Below are 27,675 nucleotides of genomic sequence, written 5' to 3'. Positions count from 1 at the left end.
AAGTGTTTTATTCTGAAATAGTTATGGAGCAACAGAAGGTTACAGAAACGAGTGCAGAGGTCTGCCTGCCCGCTCCCCAGTCCCTCCCGTGGGAATAACTTTCAGAACCACATTGTCTGATTAGTCACTCAGTCGTGTCCGACTCATTGCGACCCCATAGACGGCAGCCCACCAGGCTCCTCTGTCCCTGGGGTTCTCCAGGCAAGAACACTGGAGTGGGTTGCCATTTCCTTCTCCAAGGCATGAAAGTGAAAAGTGAAAGGGAAGTCACTCAGTCGTGTCTGACTCTTAGCAACCCCATGGACGGTAGCCCACCAGGCTCCTCTGTCCGTGGGATTCCCCAGGCAAGGATACAGGAGTGGGTCGCTGTGCCCTCCTGACCCAGGAAGTTTCCCTGGAGGCTCCCTCCTGCTGCCACTTCCCACATCTAGAGCCGCACCATGACAACCGCTGACCGTATGGGACTGTATGTGTGATCGGTCATTTCAAGTCCCCTGACCATCCTTCATCTCATCAGAGACTCAGTCACACATTTGGTAATGCAAGAACCAATAATTTTGTAAAACAGGCAGATGGCACGTAATATTGCTGGGAATGCTAATCCGTGGCGCTGGCGGTAAAGAAGTCGCCTGCGCGTGCAGGAGACGGAGAGACAGGCGTTCAGCCCTGAGAGGAGAGCTCCAGTGTGCTTGCCCGGAGAACCCCACGGACAGAGGAGCCACGGCTACAGCCCACGGGGTCGCTACAGACACGACTGAAGCAGCCGAGCAGCACAGCGCACAAGTGAGCGGTTACACCAAGGACTGCCGTTAGGTGGGGTCCAGTGTCTCGTAGGTCGTCTGACCCTTTGGCTCTGCACCAGTCACCATCCTTAGAGGAAGTGGTGTGTTGGCATTGGAACACAAAGTCCACCAGAAACATCTGCACATACAAGGCTAGTGGGGGGTGACCCCTTATAGGACTGAGGAAGGCCTGCTCTGTCTGATGCGGGAGACCCCTTGGTCTCTGTGGCTGAGCCCGTATTTCTGCCATTGGGTAGGTCTGGTTAATGCAAAGGCGGACGGACAGTGCAAACTCGAGGGCAGAGGGGAGGCCCAAATGGGCAGAGAAGATGCTTTGTGTTTACGTTTTTCTTGGCTTGCCTTAACATTGGAGTTTTTATTTCCAGCATCAGTGTGATCTTTCGGGACTGGCTTTTGTACTGAGCGTCCTTTTGTGAGGCTCACCCCCATCGTGTGGGGTGTCAGTGGCTTGTCCTTTTTATTGCCGCCGGATGATGAATCCCAGTTTGCTGAAGCATTTACGTTGGAGGACGTCTGGGTTGCTTCCTGTTTGGGAGGAAAGCTGCTGTGAAATATCATGCTCAGGTCTCTGTGCGGACCTCGTCTTCGTTTCTCTGGGATGAAGTTGCGAGGATGCGGTTGCTGGGCTGTAGGGTAAGTTCACGTTTCAATTTGTAGGATGCCACCTGACTGTTTTCCAGCGGCTGGACCGTTTTCCATCCCCACCGGCAATGGAGGGGAGACCCATTTCCTCTGCATGCTCGCCAGCATTTGATGTTATCACTGTATTTTTTTCTGTTTTAACCACTGATAGGTGTGCAGTGGTGCCTCACCGTGGTTCGGCCTTTCTCCCGCGGCTACCGATGTTGAGTATATTTTCACGTGCTGGTTTGCCATCTGTAGATCTTCTTAGGGGAAATGACCGTTTCTCTCTTTGGCCCACTTTCTGATTGGATTCTTTGTTTTATTTTGCTGTTGAGTTTTGAGAATCTTTATCTGTCACACATCCGACACTGCGGTTACGTAAGCAGTTTGTAGATGTTTTCTCCTGATGCGTAGCTTGTCTTTTCATCTTCTTGGCAGTGTCTTTGCAGAGCAAAAGTTTTAAGTTCAATGTAATAATTTGTCCTCCTTTGGATCAAGCTTTGGAGATCATGTCTAAGAATTTTTACTCTAGACCTGGGTCCTGAAGCTTCTTTCTTAAAAATTTCATAGTTTTATGTTTTGCCTTTAAGTCTGTGATCTGTTTTCAGTTCATTGTATAACTCAGGGGATTTGAGGCCTTTTTTTTTTTTTTTTGCCTCAGAGGTCCAGTGCTCCAACACCGTTTATTGAAAATACTCTCCTTCTTCTGCTGAGTCTCTCCTCGACACCTCTCCAGAATGCACTAGGTGTGTCTGAGTGGGTTCACTGCAGGGCCTCCGGTCCTGTCCGTTAGTCTGTGTGTCTGTCTTTCCCTCAGTCCCTCACTGTCGTGATTACTGTGGCTGCGTTGTAAGCCTGAATATCAGTAGAGTGATTCCTCCCACTTTATTATTCTTTTTGAAAATGGGTTTTTGTGATTTGGGGTCCTTTGCATTTCCGTGTAAATTTTAGAATGACGTTGTCTGTCTATAGGGAGCCCTGCTCAGGTTTTGATGGGAACGGCACTGTCCTGCAGACCAGCACTGGGAGGGTCACGCTCCATCCGCTGAGCCTCCCAGTCTGAGGACATAAGTGCCTCCCACGTGTCCAGCTCTTCTTTGGTTGTGTTCAGACACATCTGTAGTTTTCGGCACACAGATACCCTGTGTGTTTCGGGAGTTTTCACCTTCATATTTCATTATTCTGGGAGCAACTGTGAATGGCATAACCACTTTTAATGCCTTTGTAAAATGTCATCTGGCGGATGTTGTCATCACTTAATTCTTCCGGGTTTTTTTGGACATTCACAGTGTTCCTCATTTTTTCACTCTTATAAAGAAAATCATTGTGACAAACAGCTTTCTGTGTTCAGATTGTTTTTTTCTCACTGAAGCGGAGTTGCGATGCACTGCTGTGGCAGCGCTCTGAGTCTGAGGACAAAAGGGAGACGGTGCTGAGTCTGTGTTTGGCGCACAGCACACGTGACGCCTGCTATCACCGTATCCCCCTCCACACTCGGTGCTGTCTTTAAAGTTGTGCTAAAGAATAAAGACTGACCAGCCCCGTCCTCACACCTGCAGCTGCCCTGGGGTGGGCAGCAGACGTCTCTGCTGCAGGACCTGTTGGCACCCTGTCCACCCACGGTTTGGGGCTCTTTAGAGATTCCTCAGGGCATCTTGACAAACCCAAGTCAGTAGTAACAACTTCTCATCCACATGAGAAACGACTCTTTGCAAAGCACCTCCTTGAAGGTAACTTTCAAGATGAGATGAAGTGCGTCAACAGGCCTCAACAGAACCTACGCTTGAAACACAGTGTCCAGACACTGGGGCCTCGGGCCGTTGTCACCTCGCAGCTCATGTTCCACAGAACGTTGCCTCTCAGGGGGCTCGAGGGTGGATGGGACTGACTAGAGGGAACCCACCTGAGGGACGTTGAGCTGTCGGAGCCGGGGAGCCTTCAGCCTGCGTGTTGGTGGGACGCATACGTGCTCCGCCGTCCGCAGGGAGACACCTGCAGGGACGCTGCTCCATCTGCCTGGCACCGTTTATAATAGAAGCTTCCAGGGCACGATCTGCATAGCCTGTGATTTATAAAAACACTAGCAGACTGAGAGGCTTCCAGAAGGAAGGAAGGGAAGATAATTTGAGGGGGTGGCCGGCAGTGGGGGTGAAGAAAGAGAGAAACCATGGGCGGGAGGCACTTTCATTTTGAAACAGAGGGAAACACCCATCTTACCTTAATAAGCAAAATTAATAGAAGTTGGGGTGGGGAGAGCGGAGCGCAGAGGCCTGGGTGGGAGGGCAAAGGAAGGAAATGGACGGGAGACGAACCTCAGCCGCTTCTCCTCCCCTCTCCTCCAACCTCTTCCCTTGCGCTGCTCTGATGCAGGAACCCCAGTGTAGCCCCGTGCAGACCCTGAGGGGCTTCCGGGGCAGCTCAGGGTTGCCTTCTGAAGGTGGAGGTGGCCCTCAGCTGCCTGCCACATCTGGCTGCCGGCCCCGGGGTGTGAGTTAGTACCGTGACTGCCTTGGATGCTGGGTCCCTTTCTTGGGTCAAAAAAAGGAAAAATGCCATTCCAGGGTGGATGAGAGAAGAGAGCCCTGTGTGGACTGTGTGACCTGTCCCTTGGGGAGTTCGGGTGGCTGGTGGGCATTGGCCAGGCGGGTCTGTGGGCAGCGCCCTGTGGGAAGCACACCTCGTACAGCAGGTGGGCCTTCTCCCTGCATCTCAGGGCCCCTGCCTCCTGCCTCTGGTCTCCCTTCTCGTCCCCTCCCTCCTGTGACTTCAGGGAGGTGTGCTTTTCTTCAGGCGGGTGTCCTTGCTCTGTCTGGAGGCCCGTGAGTGCCTGAAAGGCCAGCTGGAGAAGTGTTGCCATCCTAAATGGCGCGGCTTATATTTAGCCTTTGGAAGCGAAGTGGAGGCTTTCTGTCAAAGTATTTTCCTGAGGACTGATTGGCCCAGTGCAGCTGGTCCTGTGATTTCATCTCGCACTTGCTCACGCCAGCAGGCGCAGACACAGTGGCGGAGACGTGTAAAGGGCGATTTAAAGGGCAGAGAAGACTCTGCGATGCATCAGCCATTCGTCTCAGGAGCCTCCTTGGGTGGGTTGGGGAGGAGGCAGGCTGCCTGGAGTCCACCTCCCACCCGGGCGCGCTGGGAGGTCAGATCCACTTGAGGCTCGAGGCTCGGGCCCTGGTTCCCTGGGAAGCTGCGTGACCTGCCTGGAAGGAGTGGGTTCCTTCTGGCCGGGAGTCTGGGACTCACGCCCGGTCCTCCCTTCCTTGTGTTATGACGTGTGCACAGCCACCGCCCCCTGGGGGCTTTGTCATGAGCAGCCTGTGTCGTCAGTTCTGGCTGTTTTTGGGGGAGGGTTATGCTCCCCAGAGGGCTTCCCAGGTGGCCGTAGCAGTAAAGGATCCGACGGCCAGTGCAGGAGATGCAGGAGGTGTGGGTTCGACCCCTGGGTCGGGAAGATCCCGTGGAGGAGGGCATGGCAGCCCACTGCAGTGTTCTTGCCTGGAGAACCCCATGGACAGAGGAGCCTGGGGGCTGCAGCCCATGGGTTCACAAAGAGTCGGACACAACTTATCGGCTGAGCACACACTCACTGCCCCCAGAGGGGCTCTTCAGGGTCCTCCGCCTTCCCTCCCTGGAGGAAGCAGACAAACTACAGAGACTTCTCTCTGCCTTCAAAGCGTTTCTGAGCTTCCTTCCTAGCAGTATGTGGGGCTAGGTGTGGGGAGTCCTCTTCCTGAAAATCAAAGTCTGGATAAAATATCTTTTTAAAAACAGTTAAAGGCACTGATGAGCTGGGAGGCAGAGCAGATACTCAGGGCCCATGCCATGTGTCAGAGCAGCTCACAGGCTAGGGAGCCTCCACTCACCCCCCACATCAGGCTAAGACCCCGGGGAGGAGTGCGCGCAGCCCCTAAGGTCTCCCCAGGCGCGCCCAGGACGCCGCCTGTGCCGTCCCAGGGGAGACCCAATCCTGAGCATCAGCATTTAGATGGTGACATGGGATCCCCAGATGGGATGAAGTCCCAAGGAGGTGATGACATGGGAGAAGAGGCTGGGACCAAGTTGGGGGTGGGGGATGTTGGGAGACAGATAAAGGAAGAGCCCTCGGGAGGGTGGGAGAGGTGTCGGGGGACCCAGGGGGCCTAATGTCCCCAAATCCAAGTGAGGAAGCTGGGCTGATGGCTGGCGCTCGGCGCTGCAGACACTGAAGCCTGGCCACTGGGTTCAGCCCCACGGAGGGCATTGATGAGCAATCGGTGAGCCGCGTGGGGTGGGGCAGGTGGCCGGGGGAGGGCGGAACAAAGTCTGTGTTTTGCTGAGAAGGATGCAGACAGGACAGCCTGTTTGCGGGAGCCAGCGGTAGGTAGGTCGGTGGGACTGGGGAGGGCAGACTTGAGCAGGATTTCCCCCAGGGAGCCCTGACCTTCAACCTTCTCAGAGATTACAGGTCCTGAAGCCCCGGGCTGGCACCTGGAATCTGCATTTGTGACAGGTTCCCTGGCGGCTCTGGTACTGGGGCACCGTGGCTATGCTGAGAGCGTCTGCAGCAGGGTGCCACTCATGGGCGAGCACACCTGGTTTGGGGTCTGGGGCAAGGGCCACGTTGCCCTACGAGGATCCCCGGGGGTGTCAGCCTCTGCGGACCCAAGCTCTCAGCGGGCCCCTGAGAGCCAGGCTGTGGTTCCCTGGCCCCCTCCCCGCATGCCTGCTCCATTACCAGCCACAGGGGTGGGGTGGGCTGGCCTCGCAGGGCTTGCTGGGAGCGAGTCAGAGTTAGCTAATTTCCCTCTTTTCTGCGTTTTCATAAGCCACCTGTTTAATCATTTACTCTCGGCCCTTTCTGGGAATTAATATCCTGCGCAGGAACCAGTGCTTTCTAGAATGGCCCCGCCCCCTTTGGTGGAGACCCAGCTCACACTTGCCCAGCTTTTCTTTTCTACGTTTTGGTCATTACTATTCCATCACTTTTCATCTGCATTAACTTCTCATAAATCGCCTCCCTTTAATGACGTGGAAAGTGGATGATTCGGAAGGGAGGAAATTACCTGCCAAGGTGACTTTGGCGAGGGGCGGGGCTCGGAGGACACCTCACCGGTCCCCTCTGGCCTGAGTCCAGGTCACTTAGCGGTCCGTCTGCCTCAACACCCACGGGGGAATGTCTTCCCTTGGTCAGAATTCAAGCCCAGTTCGACGGGGATTCTAGAATCCACTGCCGAAAGGTGCTTTGTCACATACTGATGTCATTTCAGCAACTCATCACTCTGGTTTTTCTCTCTCCCATTGGATCATTTTTGAAATCCTTTCTGGCAGAGCACACACCTGGCCAGGATACCAGGCTCTCCCCCAAATTTCTCAGGTTATTTGTAAAAGAATACACTTCATAGGAGTTATGCTAGAAACCAAATGTTAGTAGAGCGTTCAGGACCAGACTTTATGTCCTTAAGGGAACGCGTTAAAATGCACATAGAATTCTAGAAAAAGTGACCTTCCTGATAACAGGGAAAGATGTTTATTTCTAAATGAGGCATAAATAATATGTTAAATCTGGGTGCCCTTTAAGGCAGCAATCACAAAATGATGCAGAAAATATGCCTGTCCGGTCTGGACATGGTTAGAAGCCGACAAGCCCAGACATGTCTCCCCAGCTCCCATCTGGGCGTTTCCTGTGCACACAGCACTCAGCACAGGTCTCCAGACCTTAACTCTTTTGTTTTTTCAAGTTCTTGGGAAAGAGGAAAACAAAATATCTCAAGCAAGTTCAGGTCAAAGTGTTACTATGAGTGCAGAACGCTAAAATCTAAAATGTGGGCTCTTGGTTCCTTTTTCAATGGATGGTTGAGATTCTTTGCTGTTCAAGACCTCCCTGATGTTACTTGAAACATCACAGTACCATCAGGGAGCAACCCGGGATTTTAAGGCCATTCCCGAGGAGGAAGTTAGCTGTGAGCTTTGAGTGCATTTGCTCTAAGGACTTTGACAGCAAGAATCCCCACAAAATGAAATGTTACAGAGAGATTTGCTTCTAAGCCTTCAGCTGCAATGTCAGGGTGGTGACGACGAAGGAAGGTGAATTCTGGCCCGCTGGTGCCTCTGCTGGGCAGGGGAGAGCTGGGTGCTTGGGGCCACTGGTTCCTGGGGGCTGGGGGAAGCAGGGCCCTGGGGGGATCCTCCAGGGATGCTGAGGAGGCTCCGGGGGGCTGAGTGACGTCATGCTCCTCCAAGCGGAGGCACGGACGCAGAGGGATGACCTGGAGACCCTGGAGGAGCACAGCACTCGTTTGTGACATGCGCTTGGAAGGGCCTGGGAACGGGGACGCGGGGTCAGCGGTCGCCTGCCTCCTGGGCGTCTCCCCACGGCCCCAGCCTCGCCCCTAGTCAGCCCTCCCCCCCAGTGTTGAGGGTGACCTTCTCTTCAGCAGCGTGAACGCTGGTGTGCTCAGGCACCAAAACGAAGTCACAGAGGATGGTGCTCGGTGAGCCCTGCTGACCCGCGGGAGTGGCATTAGCTCGGCTGCAGGACTAATAAGCCATGTTCGGGGGGCCGGGGACACTGGATGGCTCGGTGCTGTCCTGCCTGCGGGACGGGAGGTGCTGTGTGTTAACGGAAAAGTCAAGTGCAGTGAAAGTTGCTCAGTCGTGTCCGACTCTTTGCAACCCCACGGGCTATACAGTCCATGGAATTCTCCAGGCCAGAATACTGGAGGGAGTAGCCTTTCCCTTCTCCAGGGGATCTTCCCAGTCCGGGGATCACACCCAGGTCTCCCGCACTGCAGGCGGATTCTCTACCAGCTGAGCCAGCAGGGAAGCTCATTAACAGAACGGGGGTGTCTTATTCTTCCTTCAGTGACAAGTGAGCATCAGGTTCTTTGTTGGTCGATAAGTCAGTGGAGGTGGAGATAGCACCTGCGCAGCATCAATCTTCAGGGACTTGGCAAGTGCTTTGAACTTCAGCTTTGTCTTCCCAGTGGGCATCGGTCTGCAGGCACTGCCCGGATGAGTGCGGTCTTCTTGGGGAAGACACAGGTGCTGCCCTGCGCCCCGAGATGCCCCTTTCCTTCCTTCCTCCCTGGTGGCTCAGCTGGTAAAGAGTCTGCCTGCAATGTGGGAGACCCGGGTTCAGTTCCTGGGTCAGGAAGATCCCCTGGAGAAGGAAATGGTTACCCACTGCAATATTCTTTCCTGGAGAATCCCATGGACAGAGGCGCCTGGTGGGCTACCAGGTGCCTGGGGTCACAAAGAGTTGGACATGACTGAGTGACTAATACTTTCCACTTTTTCCCTGTCGTAAATGGAGAGATTTCTCTACAGAAGAAGCTGTGCCCCTTTCTGTAGCTAAAGGGGTCCTGGGATTCCAGCGGGACTCAGAGGTCATCTCCACTCATGGGGGGAGGACCATGCCCTCAGGGTCCTCTCTCTCTTACATATTCAAGGAATGCTGGTGGTTTAGTTGCTAAGTCTGTCTGACTCTTGTGACCCCCTGGACTGTAGCCCGCCAGGCTCCTCTGTCCATGGGATTCTCCAGACAAGAATACTGGAGTGGGTAGCCATTTCCTTCTCCATATTCGAGGAGTAGTTACATTAAAATTCTTTGTGTTCTAACCGCACACATACAAGCTTTGTGGACTGACCCCAAAAGGATCCACTGGGGGTATATCCATTGCTTGTTTTCACAAAGAGAAACATGATTATTTTTACAAAAATGGAAAAGAATCCTTGAAGATGTGAAGATTGAAGGGTTTCTTTAACCACTGGAATAAAAAGAAATGAGAAACAACTGTCTTGCAGCCCAGACGACCTTCCTCTGCTTTCTGTAGGTGTCCTGTGTTGGTTACACGGAGATGGTAGCCACAAAGTTTAGAACTCTGAGAAACTGTTTTCCATCCATCTCTGAGAGTGACCGCTGTGGTGTGGATTACTACTGTTGCGATTTGATTTGCCTGAGGCTTTAACGTCACTCTTGACTAGAAACCCGGCTCTCATACTTCCAGCTGGGCGACCTTAGGATAACATCTCACTTGATAGTTTTTAAGAAATGAAACGTATAGAAAGGCTGAGTGCCCAGAACACCCTATGCGTGGAATTACTTGTGGCGCTTTTAAGATGTGCTTTGCAGCCAGCCCGGCCTGCTGTTTTTCAGTATGTAGCCAAGGCCAAACCCGTGGTAGTGGATGACGGATCAGAAGGATGGATGGATTGGAAAGGGTGTCTCGGAGAAGCACAGAGACCAGCTCAGGAAAGCCCCTCCTTTCCAGCTTCCACATCTCCCATGGCTGATGGTGGCAGGGCAGCCTCGCCCCTGACCGGCAGGCAGTGCGTCTCCGGAACAGGGAGCTCTCTGATGAGCCTTGGGAGTGATTCCTGTCAGGGCTTTAATTTCAAGATCAAGGACTTTTTTCCCTACTGGGAAAGCTTCTGAACTGGCAGAAAATCTTATCTGGTTGCTTCTTCTGAAATATAGTGTCTAGGATGGAAATGAACCATCAGCTCTGGCAAGAATATAAGGGGGAGCAGAGTAATAAGAAGGAGAAGGAGAAAAGAAATCGCCATTTCACAGACGACTGCTGCCTGTGGACCACCCTTCAGGCCACAGAAGGGTAGACACCCAGACACACACTCAGAGGCTCGTTTGGTTCCGTGTCCCCACCTTCCTCCCTGTCCAGAATTTTGCCCAAATGGTTAAGAAGGAGGATGGATTTCATTGAGATATTGGTAAGACCACGAAACACAAGTCCATGGAGAAAAGACACAATTTAAGGCTCACAAACAGAATCATTGGTACAAATAAGCAAGCGAATTATGCAAAGCGCTGTGATGTCACAGCTCATACCTCCAATCCTGAAAATCCATAACCTACCCAACTCGTGGTAGCTTGAGAGGAGGATGAATCCAGAGGAGCCCCTTGATAAGCATTTCTGTCGTTTTTCTCTTGCAGGAAGAAGGCATTGTGAAGGAGATTGACATCAGTCACCATGTGAAAGCGGGCTTTGAGAAGGCCGACCCTTCCCAGTTTGAACTGTTGAAAGTTTTGGGACAAGGCTCCTATGGAAAGGTAGGTAGAGTCCATGCTTCCCTTCAAGTGGGCCTCATTCCGCTGCAGCTGGTCCCCCACGTCAGGGCAAAGGAGAGATGGCAGAGGTGCCCCCTGAGCCCAAGGGAAGTGTGGGCCCAAACTCATGGAGTGAGGTAGCGCCCACTTGCCAGGCCCCATGGTAACAGGGGCTGTGGCCTCACTCTGCGTGGCCGGAAGCCTGAGACAGTGGAGCTGGGCTTGGGAATGCTGCACCCACCTCCCGCCTTGTAGCTTCCGTGAGCCTTTAGTGTATCTCCGTGCTGGGGAGGGTCCTTGAACTTGAGCCATACGTCTTTGGGAAGTACGCACTCCACAGGTATTTTTCAAGAAGAAAGAAAAAATAAGAGAACAGGGAAGAAAGCAGTGGAGAAGGCGGTGCCCTTTGGGACCCACTCACATAACTGTCACCCAGGGAGGCAGAGAGACAGGGCCTGCAGCCTGGGTCCCCTCCCACCCTTCTTGTAAACCGTGTGGTTATTCTGCTTCTCCAAGCCTCAGTTTCCCCACCTGTAAAATGGACGTAATAGGAACTACTTCCTGTAATTCTTCTGTGGATTAAATAGCACATGACTCCCATGTAGCAACTGTCTGTGATGAATCTGTGCACTAGAATTGTTCATTTCAGGACATCCCTGGGGATCCAATGGTTAAGAATCCACCTTCCAACGCAGGGCACACAGGCTCGACCTCTGGGCAGGGGACTAACGCCCCACGGGCCTCGGAGCAGCTAAGCCTGCCTGTCTCAGTGACTGGGTGCTCACTCCAGAGCCCATACTCTGCAGCGGGAGAGGCCCCGGCCCACAGCTAGAGCAAACCCAGGCGCCAAATGCCCAGTACAGCCAAGAAGCATTGTTCTTTTCCTTTCTTTTTCGCCTTCAAATCAAAACGAATACTCATTTCTCTCAGGAAATGAGAAACGGTTGTCTGTTCACATAGGACTGCGTCCATATACAGCAGGATATCAACAGATCTCTCACGAGACTGGGCGAGTTATTCCAGGGCCAGGCTAAGTTCTCTATGTCCTTGGTGTATCTGTTAGAAATTATACAGACTTATGGTTTCTAGAACATGAGGCCCTGAGATAAACCAGGAGGCCAGCCTTTCCCAGAGTTTAAGCAGGACAGGGTCCTGGCCTTTTGAAATCACTGTTTCTGTACGGTATGTGGACATTCATCAGATTTCCCCTGTTTTCATAGGACTTGGTGCCACGATGAAATCTGGCCCGTGTTGGTTTCATGTAGGATTAATAGTAGGTTGATGGTGTTCTAGGTAATCTCTTACAGACCACGGAAATTTGCTTGTTTGTGAAATCTCCCTTTTGGCATTCTTAAAAGGTAGCACGTTTTTATTTTTCTTTTCCACATGGCAGTGTGGTAGCAACATGTATTTATATTAATACTAATATATCTACAAACGTGTTCACTTGAACCATATGAAATTAGCAGTATTCAAAATGTGATGACCTTAAAAAATGGCAATTTCATATGCTTTTTAGGCATTTATTGAAATAAGAACATGAATATTTCAGTCTCTCGGGGTAAAAAGTTACCAACACACAGGGGCAGACCTATTTATGTGGTTGTAGTTTGTCTTCCCATTAATTAGAAAGGTTGGAAAAGGTGAGTGTATGTGTGTGACTGTGTGTGTGAGTGTGTTTGTGTGTCTGTGTGAGTGTGTGTGTATGTGTGTGTCTGTGTGTGTGACTGTGCGTGTGTGTTTGTGTCTGTGTGAGTGTGTGTGTGACTGTGTGTGTGACTCTGTGTGTGTGTATACATGTGTGTGTGTGTATGTGTGTGTGTGTGATTGTGTGTGGGGGTGTGTGTGTGTATGTGTGTGTGTGATAGTATGTGTGAGTGTGTGACAGTGTGTGTGTATGAGTGTGAATGTGTGTATGACTGTATGTGTGTGAGTTTGAGAGTGTGTATGAATGTGTGTGTGACTGTGCGACTGTGTGTGTATGTGTGAGTGTGTGTGTATGTGTGTGTGTGATAGTATGTGTGAGTGTGTGAGTGTGATAGTATGTGTGAGTGTGTGTATGGGTGTGAATGTGTGTGTAACTGTATGTGTGTGTTTGAGTGTGTGTATGAATGTGTATGTGACTGCAACTGTGTGTGTGTGTGACTGTGTATGTGTAAGTGTGAGAGTGTGAGTGTGTGTGTGTGTGTGTATGTGAGCATGTGTGAGCATGTGTGTGCATGTGTTAGTCATGTCAGTCACGTCCAGCTCTTTGCAACGCCATGGCGTGTAGCCCGCCAGGCTCCTCTGCCCATGGGATTCTCCAGGCAAGGATACTGGAGAGGGTTGCTATTCCCTCCTCCAGGGGATCTTCCCCACCCAGGGATTGAACCCCGGTCTCCTGAATTGCAGGCAGACTTTACTGTCTGAGAGGCCAGGGGGAAGGGGAGTAAAGAACCATGACAGGGAAACAGCGACAGGCACACCGCCCACCACTTGCTTCCCGAGGATGCACAGTATCAGCTGCATCAGCTCCGTCCTCTGTCCTCAGTGATGGAGACCTGGACACACTCGCAGGCAAGCCCAGGGCTGCTGGGCAGGTGGTGGTTGACTGTCTGGGCTGTTGTGTGGCCCTGACTTCACTGAGCACCCCTCCGCCAATTCTCGAGGCACCTAGAAGCAGAAGAGATGGAAATGCTTTCTGAGGTCAGGGAAAATGGATCTGAGCCTGTCCTTTCAATACTCGACTGAATAAAAGCTACACTGACAATGCCTTCCTCAGAGAAAACACCTTTTCCAACTTCCTGAAAACATTCTTTGGGAAACAAGTGAAATCCTGGTGTTAGGCAGAATCCCCCTGGAATGATAATCTTCCTAACACTGAACTCTTTTCCTTCCCAGCTATGATTATGTTGTTGCTATTGTTCAGTCACTAAGCTGTGTTCAACTCTGCAACCCCATGGACTGCAGCACGCCCGGCTTCCTTGTCCTTCACCATCTCCCGGAGTTTGTTCAAACTTATGTCCATTGAGTCGGTGATGCCATCCAACCATCTCATCCTCTGTCGTTCCCTTCTCCTGCCATCAATCTTCCCCAGCAACAGGGTCTTTATCAGTGAGTCAGTTCTTTGCATCAAGTGGACAAAGTATGAGAGCTTCATCTTCAGCATCAGTCCTCCCAGTGAATATTCAGGGTTATTTCCTTTAGTGTTGACTGGTTTGATCTCCTTGCAGTAAAAGGGACTCTCGAGAGTCTTCTCAGCACCACAGTTTGAAAGCATCAGTTCTTTGGTGCTCAGTCTTGTCTATGGCTCAGCTCTCACGTCCATACATGACCACTGGAGAAACCATGGCCTTGACTAGACGGACCTTTGTCAGCAAAGGGTTGTCTCTGCTTTTTAATATGCTGTCTGGATTTGTCAGAGCTTTCCTACCAAGGAGCAAGTGTCTTTGAATTTCATGGCTGCAGTCACTGTCCACAGTGATTCTGGAGCCCAAGTAAATAAAGTCTGTCACTGTTTCCATTGTTTCCCCATCTCTTTGCCATGAAGTGATGGGACCAGATGCCATGATCTTACTTTTCTGAATGTTGAGTTTCAAGCCAGCTTTTTCACTCTCCTCTTTCGCCCTTGAGAGGCTTCTTCGTTCCTCTTGGCTTTCTGCTATTAGAGTTGACATCATCTGTATATCTGAGGTTATTGATGTTTCTTCCAGCAGTCTTGATTCCAGCTTGTGTTTCATCCAGCCCAGCATTTCACATGACGTACTCTGCACATAAGTTAAATAAGCGGGGTGGCAGTATGCACCCTTGTCACAGCCTTGTTGTGACAGAGGGGCTTGCGAAACTCAGTGAAGCTATTAGCTGTGCTATGGAGGACCACCGGAGACAGAGGACTCAGAGTGGAGAGTTCTGACAAAATGTGGTCCCCTGGAGGAGGGAATGGCAGGCTACTCTAGGGTTCTTGCCGTGAGAACCCCATGAACAGTATGAAAAAAAGCCATGATTATGCGAAACATAAGAAAGTAAAGCATAGAAGATTAATGTCTTCTGATATTATCAAATAAAGAGATAAACAGATTACAAGTAAAGCAAGTAAATGGAGAGAAAGAAAAGGAAGAGGCCGTGGCATCTCCTACAGAGGCTTCACCTTCATCGGCTACAGATTCCCCAGCTCAGCCAGTGCCTGTGTGTCTGCCTCGGGGGAGGTGGCTGTGTCTCCACGGGCTCGAGGAAGGGCTTTGCAGAGTCGCGGCTGAGCTGCTGGAGCGGGGTTCTAAAAGCAAAAGGAGGGAGGTCGTGAAGAGTCACCTGGATAAAGTGCTAGAGATGCCGCCTCCGTCTTTGCTGAGATTGACGGGTTGTTTGGGAACTTGTTTTCCTGCGTCAGAATGTGTTCCTGAATCAGGAGAGAGGGAGGAGGCGAGAGGTCGGGGATGCCGTGGACAAAAGAGCTCCCCCCGAGCGGACAGAGCCCACGTCCTCACCCCGTTACTCCCACGTTGTAAGCCGATCGCTACCGTCGCTTGCTGTTTCTCTCGAGGCGCTGGTCTGCTGTTAGCTGCCCTGCTGACCATAGGGCTGTTCCTGCTGCATTTCTTGTAGGACCTGGTGTGTGGCAGGAGCCTGACAAATACTGGGAGAATACGGTGTTTTCCTTGTCTTTTGAAGTCTTTTTAAAAATAGATAATTATGAACAGCCATTTTTGTGTTTGTGATTTAGTCACTAAATTGTGTCCAACTCTTTGCAGCCCCCTGGATTGCAGCCCTCCAGGTTCCTCTGTCCACGGGATTTCCCAAGCAAGAATACTGGAGTGGGTTGCCATTTCCTTCTCCAGTGGATCTTCCCAACCCAGGGATCCAACCCAGGTCTCTTGCTTTGCAGGCAGATTCTTTACCATCTGAGCCACTAGGGAAGCCCTATAAATATCCATTACCACCCATCATCTCATTTTTAAAACCTAAAATGCAATAAACAAAGGTTTCTGTGACCTCGTTTACGTGACGAGGTCTCTGCCAGGTTTGACATCTTGTAAACTGAATCTATGGCTCAGATTGTAAAGAATCTGCCCACAGTGCGGAAGACCTGGGTTGGATCCCTGGGTCAGGAAGATCCCCCAGAGAAGGAAATGGCAACCCACAGCAGGACTCTTGCCTGGAGAATCCCACGGACAGAGGGACCTTTCGAGCTGCAGTCTGCGGGGTCGCAGAGTCGGAGATGACTCACAAACTGAATCGTAGTGGTCAGCTGCCGTGTGAATGTGGTTCAGCATGGACTTAAGTAGACAATATTCTCTACTCCTCTGGAGAAGGAAGTGGCAACCCACTCCAGTATTCTTGCCTGGGAAATCCCACTGGCAGCAGAGAAGGGCCCACGAGGGAATGCTCTGGTTTCTCTGCACCACCCCCTGGGCACTCCTGCCACAGCTCTGCCCGCCTGTCGGGAGGCTCCTCACCAGCTCCCAGACAGAATTCTCTGGGCTGGGACAGGGGACCCGGCGCCCAGAGAGGCCCAGGTCCCCGTGGCCAAGCAAACACTTGTGTGACGCACACGTGCACAGAGGCACGGCCCACGCCTCCCATGGTAAAGGTTCCCAGGGACACTGTCGTCCAGAACCCGGGAGAGGAGAGTGCCTGCTTCTCGTTGCCCGGGATTTGCTAGAATCCCAGCCCCAGGGGCAGTGTCTGTCCCAGGGGGTGACACTGTCCTGCCCGCCTCTGGCCTCCTTTCTGCTGGGCAGAGGGCAAGGGGTGTTCCCGCTGGCCTGAGTGTCCCCGGGGCCCTGGGTGACAGCGGTCACGAAGGGGTGGGGTGGGGAGTCCCGGGTCCGGAGGCAGCTGATGGTCCCAAGGGCAGGCGGTGACCCCAGGAGCTGATGCGAGGAGGCCATCCCCGTGCTCTGCCGGACGCCGACCTCCTGACCTGCCTTATCTCCCGGGGGCGGGATGTGTCTCCCGTGGGCGGGATGTGTCTCCCGTGGGCGGGGCCGTTTGTGTCTCCCGGGGGCGGGGCATGTCTCCCGTGGGCGAGGTCGCGTCCCCCGGGGGCCGTGCTGTCTCTCCCGGGGGTGGGGCCGTCTCTCCCGGGGGCGGGGCCACATCTCCCGGAGGCGGGGCCGTCTCCCTGGGGGCGGGGCCGTGTCTCCTGGGGGCAGGGCCGTGTCTCCTGGGCCGCATCTCCCGTGGGAGGGCAGACTGGTCTGCGTGGCCGTCAGGTCCTTGCTCCCCCACCTCCGACCTTGTGTCCTGAGTCTGTCTGGGGTGGGGGGTGAGAAGATGCAGCCCCTTCTACTTCCTCACACTTGGGCGTGACTCCTGGAGCCGGAACCCCGAGTGTCTGTGAGGACGGGTCTTCTCGTCTCAGGAGGCTGGTGAGAGCCCCCGTTAGGGACACGTGGGCAGCACCCCTGCCTCCTGGACACACGTCCTCTGTGTGGGTGTCAGTCATGACCGCAGCTTTTTCTGTTGGGAAGTACTGGACACCATTGTTTCTATCTGCACAGAAGGTACTTTTCTTTCCTGCTGGATACCCTAGGTTGTTTGGTTGGTTTTCCACTAATCTCATTCAACAATTATGAATGTGACTCTCAAGCTTAGCCTCTCAGTTGTCTTTTCTTCTTGGTTTTCCCTCACAAAACATGTCAAAATGTGTTCCAGAAAATGTTGTTAAGTGTCCACATGAGAATAAGTGAGAGCCATTTAGAACCAGCTCTGTCTGTAAACTTCAGCTACTCGGAGCTAAAACATGGATGAGGAAAACTAGAGAACTTGGCTTCTTGAGGGTCAGAGTCTGGCCTGTGTTGTCTGGCAGGGACTCCCAGGGTAGCTTGACTGTGGATATTTACAGGGCATATTTACAGAAAACCAAGTGATCTATCTCCCTGAAAACTTCTGAAGAGAGTTTGGTTTTCTGAACAAGTGTTCTGTTTTTACAAAGGAAGGTGCTATTCTGCTTCAAAATTGGCAAAGGAGTACATCAAAGCTGTATATTGTCATCCTGCTTATGTGACCTCTATACAGAGTACATCATAGGAAATGCCAGGCTGGATGAATCACAAGTTGGAATCAAGATTGCTGGGAGAAATATCAACAACCTCAGATATGCAGATGAAACCAATTCTAATGGCAGAAAGTGAAGAGGAACTAAAGAGCCTCTTGATGAGGGTGAAAGAAGAGAGTGAAAAAGCTAGCTTAAAACTCAACATTCAGGAAATTAAGATCATGGCATCCGGTCCCATCACTTCATGGCAAATAGATGGGGAAACAATGAAAACAGTGACAGATTTTGTTTGCCTGGGCTCCAAAATCACTGCAGCCATGAAATTAAAAAACACTCGCTCCTTGGAAAGGAAGCTCTGACAAAGCCAGACAGTGCATTAAAAAGCAGAGACCTCACTTTGCTGACAAAGTTTCATGTAGTCAAAGCCGTGGTTTTTTCCAGTAGTCGTGTACAGATGTGAGAGTTGGACCATGAAGAAGACTGAGTGCCGAGGAACTGATTGCTGCTAAATGGTGCTGGAGAAGACTCTCGAGAGGCCCTTGGACAGCCCAGTGATGAAACCAGTCCATCCTGAAGGAGATCAACCCTGAATGTTCACTGGAAGGACTGACGCTGAAGCTGAAGCTCCAGTACTGTGCCACCTGATGCAAAGAGCTGACTCATTGGAAAAGACCCTGATGCTGGGAAAGATCGAGGGCAGGAGGAGAAGGGGACGACAGAGGATGAGATGGTTGGATGGCATCACCGACTTGATGGACATGAGTTTGAGCAAGCTCCTGGAGTTGGTGATGGACAGGGAGGCCTGGTGCTCTGTAGTCCATGGGACTGCAAAAAGTTGGACACGACAACTGAAAACAGCATCAATTACCTCTGATGTAGTGTTTCATAGAAAGAGAATGGTGCCGAAAACAACTATAATTGTTAAGATGAACACATAACATGGGTCCTCACAGGGCTGTACTAAACTAGATGGAACTTTTTTAGATGTTGGAGGAGATGTCACATTTAAGTTTTTCCTATGGCATATTTATTGTATTGGGATTTCCCACACTCCCTAGTGTATCCCCTTGTCAGATCAAATAAGGAAAATGAGTTTGCGGTCTTTAACAGCTGCAGATATCCTGTGTTCTCTTCCTTAGGTGTTCTTGGTGAGGAAAGTCAAGGGGTCGGATGCTGGACAGCTCTACGCAATGAAGGTTCTTAAGAAGGCCACCTTGAAAGGTGAGGGGTTGCAGAGGGCAAGATGGGCCTAACTGTGGTTTATCCTCTACTTGTTATGAGGGGGTATAGCCATCCCGGTTAGTGTTGCTTGACTTCTGTATGTTGACACGTTACTCTCTGATTGATAATACACAATACAAACATGTCCCTGAATATTTAACATCTCCCTAAAAAAAGTGCACAGTCCTCAGAGGGAAAGCCGTATTGTGTAAATGCCACCCTCCACGTATGCTTGGCTGTGATGTGCCACTTGTGGGAAGGAGCGCTGAGGAGGAGAGCAGAAGCAGGTTGCTTCGGCTGTATTGGGCAACAAAGCAGCCTGAATCCGTCCATCAGGCTGGATTGCTCAGTTTGAAACAAAATGTGACTCATGATTGTTTTATTTCTCTTTCGTCCCCCGGACTGGGTTTTAGAAATTCAGTCCAACACTTGATTCCCTCCCTCTGAGCTCCTCCCACCCCACCTCCCAGCCAAGAATGTGCATGTAACAGGGGTCAAAATAAGCTGCCATTTGAAACCTCTGTTCCAGGTGCATGGTCATGTAGGCGGTAGCCCGCAGAACGGGGCACCAACCCCGTCTGCTCTGATCACCTCTGGGGGTGAGGGAGGGGTCCCGGGTCCTAAACGGTGAGAGAAGGCCGAGCACACAGCGCCTGGTCTGGACAGATGAGATGGCGGAGTCTATCACTCAACCATGCTCTTCACACGAGGAGGACACCCACCACGTAGGACCATACGGGGCTCCCGGCAGGCGTGGAGCAAGTCGCAGGGGCTGTGAGATGCAGGCTGTGAAATAAATAACAAGAGGGCAGGGTGACCCCTGGTTCCAGGGAGAATGTGGGGGGCTTGTTAGAACCGTTCTGTGGGCGGACAGGGAGGTGAACCTGTTAGGCTGAAGACCAGATGGGGCACCTCGATCCGGCCCATGGGGAATCCCAGGGCGGGGAGCCTTTTCCTGTGGTGCGTGCAGTCACTCAGTCATGCCCAACTCTGTGTGACCCCGTGGACCGCAGCCCGCCAGGCTCCGCTGTCCATGGGACTCTCCAGGCAAGAACACTGGAGGGGGTTGCCATGCCCTCCTCCAGGGATCTTCCCAACCCAGGGATCAACCCCGTGTTTCTCACGTTTTCTCCATTGGCAGGCGGGTTCTTTATCACTAGCACCACCTGGGAAGCTTTCCAGTAGGGTGGGGGGCGCATCGGACAAAGGCAGAAGTTGTGATTAGGACTTTGGGGCCTACGAAACTCACAGATGTCAAAGCAGGTCTTTCTTGAATTTTTAGGTCTTATATCACATGTCCTAAGCGCCTGCATGCAGGAGGCAGTACAAAAATAATATCATTCTCCACCTTCAGGGCGGGGCTTCCCTGGTGGCTCAGATGGTAAAGTGTTCGCCTGGAATGTGGGAGACCTGGGTTCGATCCCTGGGTCAAGGAGATCCCCTGGAGAAGGAAATGGCAACCCACTCCAGTATTATTGCCTGGGAAATCCCATGGATGGAGGAGGCTGGTGGGCTACAGTCCATGGGGTCGCAAAGAGTTGTACACAACTGAGCAATTTCGCTGGCTCACTGGTTCACCTTCAGGGCACTTCCTGTCTAGCTGGTAAATAAGATATATTTTTGAACTACATATAACCAATAAGATAAGACAGTAAATGCATAGATCAAATTTTATATATATATATATATATATATATATATGCCTAAATGTCTTAGGTAGAAAGGAAGAAAAGAATTTTTTGAAATTCTTCATTCAAGAAGGATTTAGAAGGTGGGTAAGACTTAATCTATCAAAAAGTATTTTATAGGAAGCAGGAACCAGGGTGGCATTGTCAGCACTGCCCATGAAGAAAATATGGAGTCTTTGGCCAGACTAGAGCCTGCATCAGAATCACCTGTGCGTATTTGAGGAACGTTGTTAAAAGTGATTCCTAGTCCCCACTCCTGACCTACTAAATCACAATCTCTTAGGGGCAGAGCCTAGAATTTGACTTTTCTAACAAATTATCCCAATAGTTCTTTTGTACACAGAAGTTTTGGGGTCTGTGTAGGCATTCGAATTTATTTTAGACACTGGAGTTTTTAATTCAGCCACATAATTTAAACCATGCTACTTATAGTGAACATTTTTTATTGTAGCAGTAATAACATTTCTAAAATTGTCTGTCAGTTGAACTTGGCCAAGATCTCCATAATAATATAATTTTAAAGAATCATTTGTGGTTAATAAAAGATGTATAGAAAATAAAGCAGCTTTGACTTTCTATCCCTCACTTTAAATAAAATAATCTCATTACTAAACAGTAGTTTCATTGAAGTGGAGAGTCAAATTAGACTTTTGGTAATTCCGGATCATCAGAATGTCTAGAAAATGAACAGCTTCTCTGGCACTTCCTCAAAAGTTAACAGAGTTTGCATATGACTCAACTATTCCAATCTTTTGTATATAACCAACAGAAATGAAAACATTCGCCTACACAAACACTTGTGCATGAATGTTCATAGCAGCATCAGTCAATTCATAGTAGGCAAAAAGTGGACAAACGCCCAATGCCCATCCACCGGTGGATAAATAAAGTATGGTATGTCCATACAGCGGAGTGTTGTTTGGCAGTCCAAAGAAATGAAATATCAATGCATCGTTGGCCTGGATGAGCCTTGAAAACAAGGTTCTGGGTAAAAAGAAGTCAGTCACAACATTACTCGTGTTGCAGGATTCTGTTTGGATGAAAATCCCGCAGAGGCGAATCCACAGGGATGAAAAGTCGCTGAATCGTTGCTAGGGGCTGGGAGGTTAGGGAGACAAGGATGACTGACTGGCCGTGGGTTTCCTTTAGGGGTGATGAAAATGTGTTATGACTGACTGTGGTGATGGCTCCGAATATTTTGGAAACCATTGAGCTGCACGCTGTAGCTGGGGGGATTGAGTGGGGTATGTTTCCCCGTAAAGCTGCTACGTTTAGAAATGAGCAGCTGCTACATGACATGGCCATTTGCTAAAACCCACACTTTCATTCTCAACGCATAGAGGTTCACTCTCTCAGACACAGAGCGGGCAGCTCCCTGTGGTTGAAGACACGGGCAGGTTGAAGCAGGAGCCTTGTTAGGTCATCCTGGGGCTGAGTATTCCCGGTGGTACCCTGCCATCTGCCCTCCATCCGCAGATCCCACTAACCTCAGCAGCAGGCGCTCAGCAGCAGGCGCTCAGCACCTTTGTGGCTCCCTGCCCTCTCAGGTGGTGACTGTTCTTCCTTCTTCCCATCGCATCCTGCCTCCTGCCCCCAGGGAAGAAGGGCAGGCAGGAGGGAACCAGAGCCACAGGGACCTGTGTCTCCACCCTGCTTGTCCTTGTCCAGCCCATCTGTTGATCTCAGCCTCGACCCCTGTGCAGACACTCATCTCAGTGATTTTAGCCTCACAGGTATGCGTGCCTCCACATTTGTTTATAATCCGATTCAGTGTCCTTGAGAAAGTGCTCCTGATACAAGGTTACACAGGTTAGGCAGGGTCTGAGATAGTGTTACAGAACAATCGAGATGTTATTAATAAAAGCAAGAGCGTCTCCATGAGTACAGGTAGATGCCTGTGTGTTTACAAACACTGAGTATATGTCATACAGGTAGGAAATGAGCCAAAACAAAAACAGCTGTAGCAGCATTGAGAGCTTTTATTTTCATCTCTATATTCTGTATTCCAACTTTTGAACAAGCATACAACGTTTGACTTTGTATAACATGAAGTTTTTATTTGCATAATATTCCAGAACAATATGCTTGACTATGTGAAATCCTTTTTACATTGTGAGGATGGGTCATGTAAGCGTAAAGTCAGAAAAACTTCCCACTTTCTTGTGCTCCTTTCAAAGCCAGCTTCCAAACCAAGCATTAATTTTACATTGTCTATTTTGACTTTTCATAATGATCCGTCATTAAAGAACAGCTTTTTTATCCGCCCCACCCCGCCCCCCCCCAGAAATGCGATCAGAACTTGTTTTCCTAAGAGAAAATATAGAAGTTTTACAAAACAGTCCTTTGTGTGAGGTGGTGATTGGACGCATCAAAGGGGGACCAGGTACACGTCCTCGATGCGGCCAAGTCCTCTGAGCCACCGAGGGGGCTTCTGACCTTCCTGGAACTTCCTTTCCCCTCACGTGTGGAGGGCTATTGAGATTTGCTTTGGCTCCAACACCTCTGCATCTGTCAGCCTGAGAGATTCAAATATTCACAAGCCGTTCTCCATCCTCAAAGCACCCCCGGTTTGCAGGCTCGTTAGTGAGTCAGAAGAACGTATTGAAAGAGCAATGTGTGTGGAGTGGTCCCCTCCAGGGCGCAGACAGCACCCCAGGAAAATGCCCCCAAAGAGTGAAACTGTTTTGAGAGGGGGAAAACGGAAGGAGGCCGGGAAACTCGTGGCAATGATTGTACACCTCCCGATTGTTGCTCAGGCACGTGGGTGGCCGTCCCGTGTGCACGACGGAGCGTGGTTGTCATTTGGGTTCCAAGTAACCTGACAAGCGGAGAACCGTTTCTGACAGCTCTGTTTCATCTTTAAATGAGTTTGGAGGTGTCAGGCGCCTGCCCCCTCTTTCTGTAACAAGGCAGCACGCCATTTCTGAGGAAAATGTCAACTGCTGAAGCAGCTGACGGGGTGACAAGCCTGCGGGAGAGCCGCCTCGTCCCGTCCGCACCCCCAGCCCCCGCGGGCCCCGCGAGCGGATGGTGCTGCTCGCCCCCTGGCTGCTAAAGGAGCCTTTCAAAGTGTTCAGCGTCTCTAATTGACAGCGTGTCTGTGTTCGTGACTCAACATTGACTTACCGCAGGTGACAGCTCTAAATAACGAGTCCCTAAGGGCGACACCCTACCTTGTGTTGCAGGGGAATTTGATTTAAAAGACCACGTGCTCCCAGGCCTGAGCCCAGAATGAAGCAGGACGGAGCTCCATCCCCTGTGTAGTGACCAGCCAGCGGGGACTGTCACCCACGTTAACGAGGTGGTTCCCAGCCGGGGCCGCAGGCTGGAGTGCCCTGCGGGACTCTTACCGAGCACTGGGGTCATGTCAGGCCCAGATGTGGTCTGGGCGTGAGAATACGGGTGTCCCCTGTGCCCCGCCAGTGCGGGGACACTTCTGCGGTGGCTGGGAGCGCAAACGCTGGGCCCTGGGGCTCCGTCTGGCTGTGCCACCTCGGGTCACCTCTCCTGGCTCCTGCTTCACTGAGACGGCAGTGGCAGCGCCTCAGTGATGCTGCTGATGTGAGGGTTAAACTCGTCCACGCACGTGAAGTGCAGCCAGCAGGAGGTTCAGAGTCCCTCCCTCCATTTCTGGGCCTCTTCTCCTTGGAGACTGGCTTTGGAGGTGTGTCTCTTCTTGTCTAGGCTTGCTTTAGGTCTGAAGGAGTGCAGGAGGGAAGAGGCGGGTTGAGCCTACATCGCCATCTGGTTAGAAAGACGTACGTCTGGGTTCAGTCCTGGTTCCTCCAGCTCTGTGAAGAGCCTGTGATGGTGCTGGTTGCCACCAGTCACGTTAGTTACCAAGGATGCCCGGCACTGCTGGGGACCACAAGCACCCACCTCAGGACAGCTCCTCCTGTAGAATTCTCATTTGAATGAGAACTGATGAGTTTGCGTAAACTCGGGGAGCTGGTGATGGACAGGGAGGCCTGGCGTGCTGCAGTCCATGGGGTCACAAAGCAACTGAGCAACTGAACCGGACTGACTGGAACATCTCTCCGTAATGCGGAGAGAGCTTTTATTATGCATGTGTCTCTGCAGTAGTGGTCTTCTGACAGGACTTCACCTGTGTTCTCATGCCTAACTTTTCAGCTGTTTTCTCTGTAAGTCAACTTTCTAAGCCCAGAGGAGATACACATTTCCTACTTTGAAGAAAATGGCTTGTGACCTGTTGATTCTAAAGGAAAAAGTATCCTGGCAAAATCTCGATGTTTAGCAAGTAACTGATAGACCGTTGTGGGCACCTCGTGGGTTTCCTGGCAGCTGCAGGTAGGTTCCAGCAAGAGCCTGGCCAGGAGAGAAGAGGGCGGGTCCCAGCAGCGCCTTCTGAGCCTCTCCAGGTGTCTCTCAGACCGCAGGGCTGGCCCTCCTCTATCCTTTCGTCAAGGAGAGTGCTGACTCCATCCCTGGAGTGTCAGCATGTACAGGACAGAAATGCGTGGGTCCCGTTGACACTGACTACATCGCGAAACATTCCCCATCAGAGCCAGCCTGCTCGGTTTCAAGCCTCAGAATGTGTTTCGGGCACCATGCTATTTCCTTTTCCCTTACACTAGGATGCTTTGTTTTAAAAACACTGCCTTAGAAACGGAGCTTCAGTCAGTGCCTGAGCTACTTTCCTGCTGCTTCCTTTCCGTCATTTCATTCACATTTGGACAGTTGCAGATTCCTGGGGGGGGCGGGGAGAGGGAAGGGGTGGGGGGAGGGGGCAGGGGAGGGGGGAGGGGGAAGGGGAGCAGGCAGATTCCAAGCACACGAGTTCAGTGCCCTTACTGGTAGTGTTAGCTGCATTTTATGATGAGGAAATCGAGGCCCAAGGCAGTGAAGCCACACACTCAGAACCACGTGATTCGGAGCTGGTGGGATCTGGGTTCCACGTTCATCCCCTCCCAGGTGAGGGGCACCTGGGGCCAGCCTTGCCCCCCCACCCACAGGGCATCGCTTCCCCATCAGGAAGCCTCACCCCGCTGTCTCTGGGGTGTTCCCTGTCCAGGGGACCTATTTTCCCAACGGGTGACCTAGGACGAAAGGGCCGAGCCAGCATCACCCTTAGGCGCAGCGCTCCAGTCTGGGACTGCACACCTTGGTGTCCTGGTATGTGCCTTTCTGCACCGAAGAACTGATGCTTGTGAACTGTGGTGTTGGAGAAGACTCTTGAGAGTCCCTTGGACTGCAAGGAGATCCAACTAGTCCACTCTGAAGGAGATCAGCCCTGGGACTTCTTTGGAAGGAATGATGCTAAAGCTGAACTCTAGTACTTTGGCCACCCCATGCCAAGAGTTGACTCATTGGAAAAGACTCTGATGCTGGGAGGGATTGGGGGCAGGAGGAGAAGGGGACGACAGAGGATGAGATGGCTGGATGGCATCACGGACTCGATGGACGTGAGTCTGAGTGAATTCCGGGAGATGGTGATGGATAGGGAGACCTGGCGTGCTGCGATTCATGGGGTCGCAAAGAGTCAGACACGACTGAGCGACTGAACTGACTGACTGACCAGAGCTGTATTTCTTACATTGTAGATAAAAAGTAGGCGACACACTGTTTTGTTTGCTTGCATCTTTGCCTGTAAACGTGAAAGCAAAAGGACTGAAGACTCAAGGCTCAGAGTGTCTGGCAAAGAAGTTGGTTACGTAAGCGTGGGAGTCTTGGTTCCACGATCTAGATTGGTTTAGAGAAATGGAAAGGCGGCTCTTGAGGAGCGGTGCCTGACATGATTGTCGACGTGGCTGACACTTTAATTTTCATCATTCCGGGTCTTCTCCCTTTTTTCTCTGGTGTGATAAGCAGCGCAGCTTCCCCTGGGAAGCCCCTCTGTGCTGTGAACTTGACCTTTGACGGCTAAAGTGTCCTGTGTGAACATGGACTTTTATTCAGTATTCGGGGTCTGCTCAGGGCAGATTTTCAGATCTGGCAGGATTTTGAGGACAGAGCTGGGAGGCGGTCAGTGTGGTCACTCAGCCGGGCAGAGGCTGCGTTCATCGCCAGCCGGGTGCCCGACTCCAGTTAGGACGCTCGGGCCTCCCTGTGGCCGCGGGAGACGCGGGTTCGCGTGCCCTGTGCTCCCCGGGGGCTGCCGCACGCTCACACCTCCCCCCACCAGCCGGGCCTTCCTAAGGTCGCCTCCTCCCTGGCCATTTATCGCCTCCTCCCTGGCCGTTTATCGTCTTCGCCCCGACTGAAGAGACCACGCTTGTTTCTGTCTCAGCCTTCCTTTTCTTTTGAGATACAGCATCTGTAATAGAATGCAACGTGACGTAATGAGATGATACGACAGGATATATGATGTAGCATAAACACAGTGTAATTCACGGAGGCTGGTTACAAAAGCAGCCACGGAAACCACATCCTAACCCGCCACGGGGTGGTTTGAAGTGTGGAAGATGCTCCTCTCTCCCCAGTGTCCGCGGTTCGTGGCGTGTGTGTGCGTGCTCAGCCGCATGTCCGACTCTTTGCGACCCCATGGACTGTAGCCCGCCAGGCCCTTCTGTCCACGGGGTTCTCCAGGCAAGAATGCTGGAGCGGGTTGCCGTTTCCTCCTCCAGGGGATCTTCCCGACCCAGGGACTGAACCCAGATCTCCTGCGTTGGCAGGCGGGTTCCTTACCACTAGAGCCACTTGGGAAGCCCCTACGATTTATTAGTGAATCTCAAAATAGCCTAGAACATGAGGATTTTTTGCATCTACAGTGTCAAGCCCCGCTCGATTCTGGACTCACATGTGGAATACCAGAGAGCAAGTGTCTCAGGGAGGCGCTGGCCTGGCTCCAGGCGCTGAGCTGGTCTGGATCCACCCAGCAGGAGATGGTTGGGGGGCATTTCGCCTCAGGCTGTGTGAGGGTTTCATCATTTCTGTAACCTGCGAGGGTAAGAGTGGAAGGATGAAAGAACACAGCATCCCCTCTCCTTGGCTGCTTGCTCCTCTGGATCGCATCATGGGTGGGAAGCGGGGCGGGGGGGAGCTTCTCCCAGAAGAGAACTTCTGGGGGGTGGACAGCCGTCTCCGCGGCCCCTCCCCAGCCTTCGGAGGGCCAGCCTCACGCCAGCGGTCTCACCTCTGAAGGCCCGTCCGTGGCACAGCTGTCCTTCCTGGATTGTCTGGGTCACTGCAGGTGGCTGACGAGGGGGGCGACCGGGCCTGGCTGACACCACGGGGAAGGACAGCTGTGCCACGGAGGGCCCTTCAGAGGTGAGGCCGCGGGCGTGAGGCCGGCCTCCGAAGGCGATAGGGGACCTGGGGCTGCAAGTGCCAGCTTAGCCCTGCAGGGCCCGCAGCCCG

General features: G+C 51.8%; 1 protein-coding gene across 6 annotated transcripts in view; it reads left to right on the top strand.

Annotated features, from left to right (window-relative positions):
- RPS6KA2 (ribosomal protein S6 kinase A2) overlaps window positions 1–27,675 on the top strand; it is a 334,483-nt gene that overhangs the window by 232,890 nt on the left and 73,918 nt on the right. For all 6 annotated transcript variants that reach the window (XM_069599347.1, XM_069599348.1, XM_069599349.1 and 3 more), the window contains 2 exons: window positions 10,360–10,476; window positions 18,589–18,670. In XM_069599347.1, the coding sequence (XP_069455448.1) occupies window positions 10,360–10,476; window positions 18,589–18,670 (199 nt within the window). The remainder of the gene's footprint in view (window positions 1–10,359; window positions 10,477–18,588; window positions 18,671–27,675) is intronic.

This window comes from Ovis canadensis, chromosome 8 (assembly GCF_042477335.2).
Source record: "Ovis canadensis isolate MfBH-ARS-UI-01 breed Bighorn chromosome 8, ARS-UI_OviCan_v2, whole genome shotgun sequence".
In the NCBI taxonomy this organism is placed as follows: domain Eukaryota; kingdom Metazoa; phylum Chordata; class Mammalia; order Artiodactyla; family Bovidae; genus Ovis; species Ovis canadensis.
Note: the sequence above shows the minus strand (reverse complement) of the source record. Positions and strands in the feature narration are given on the sequence as shown.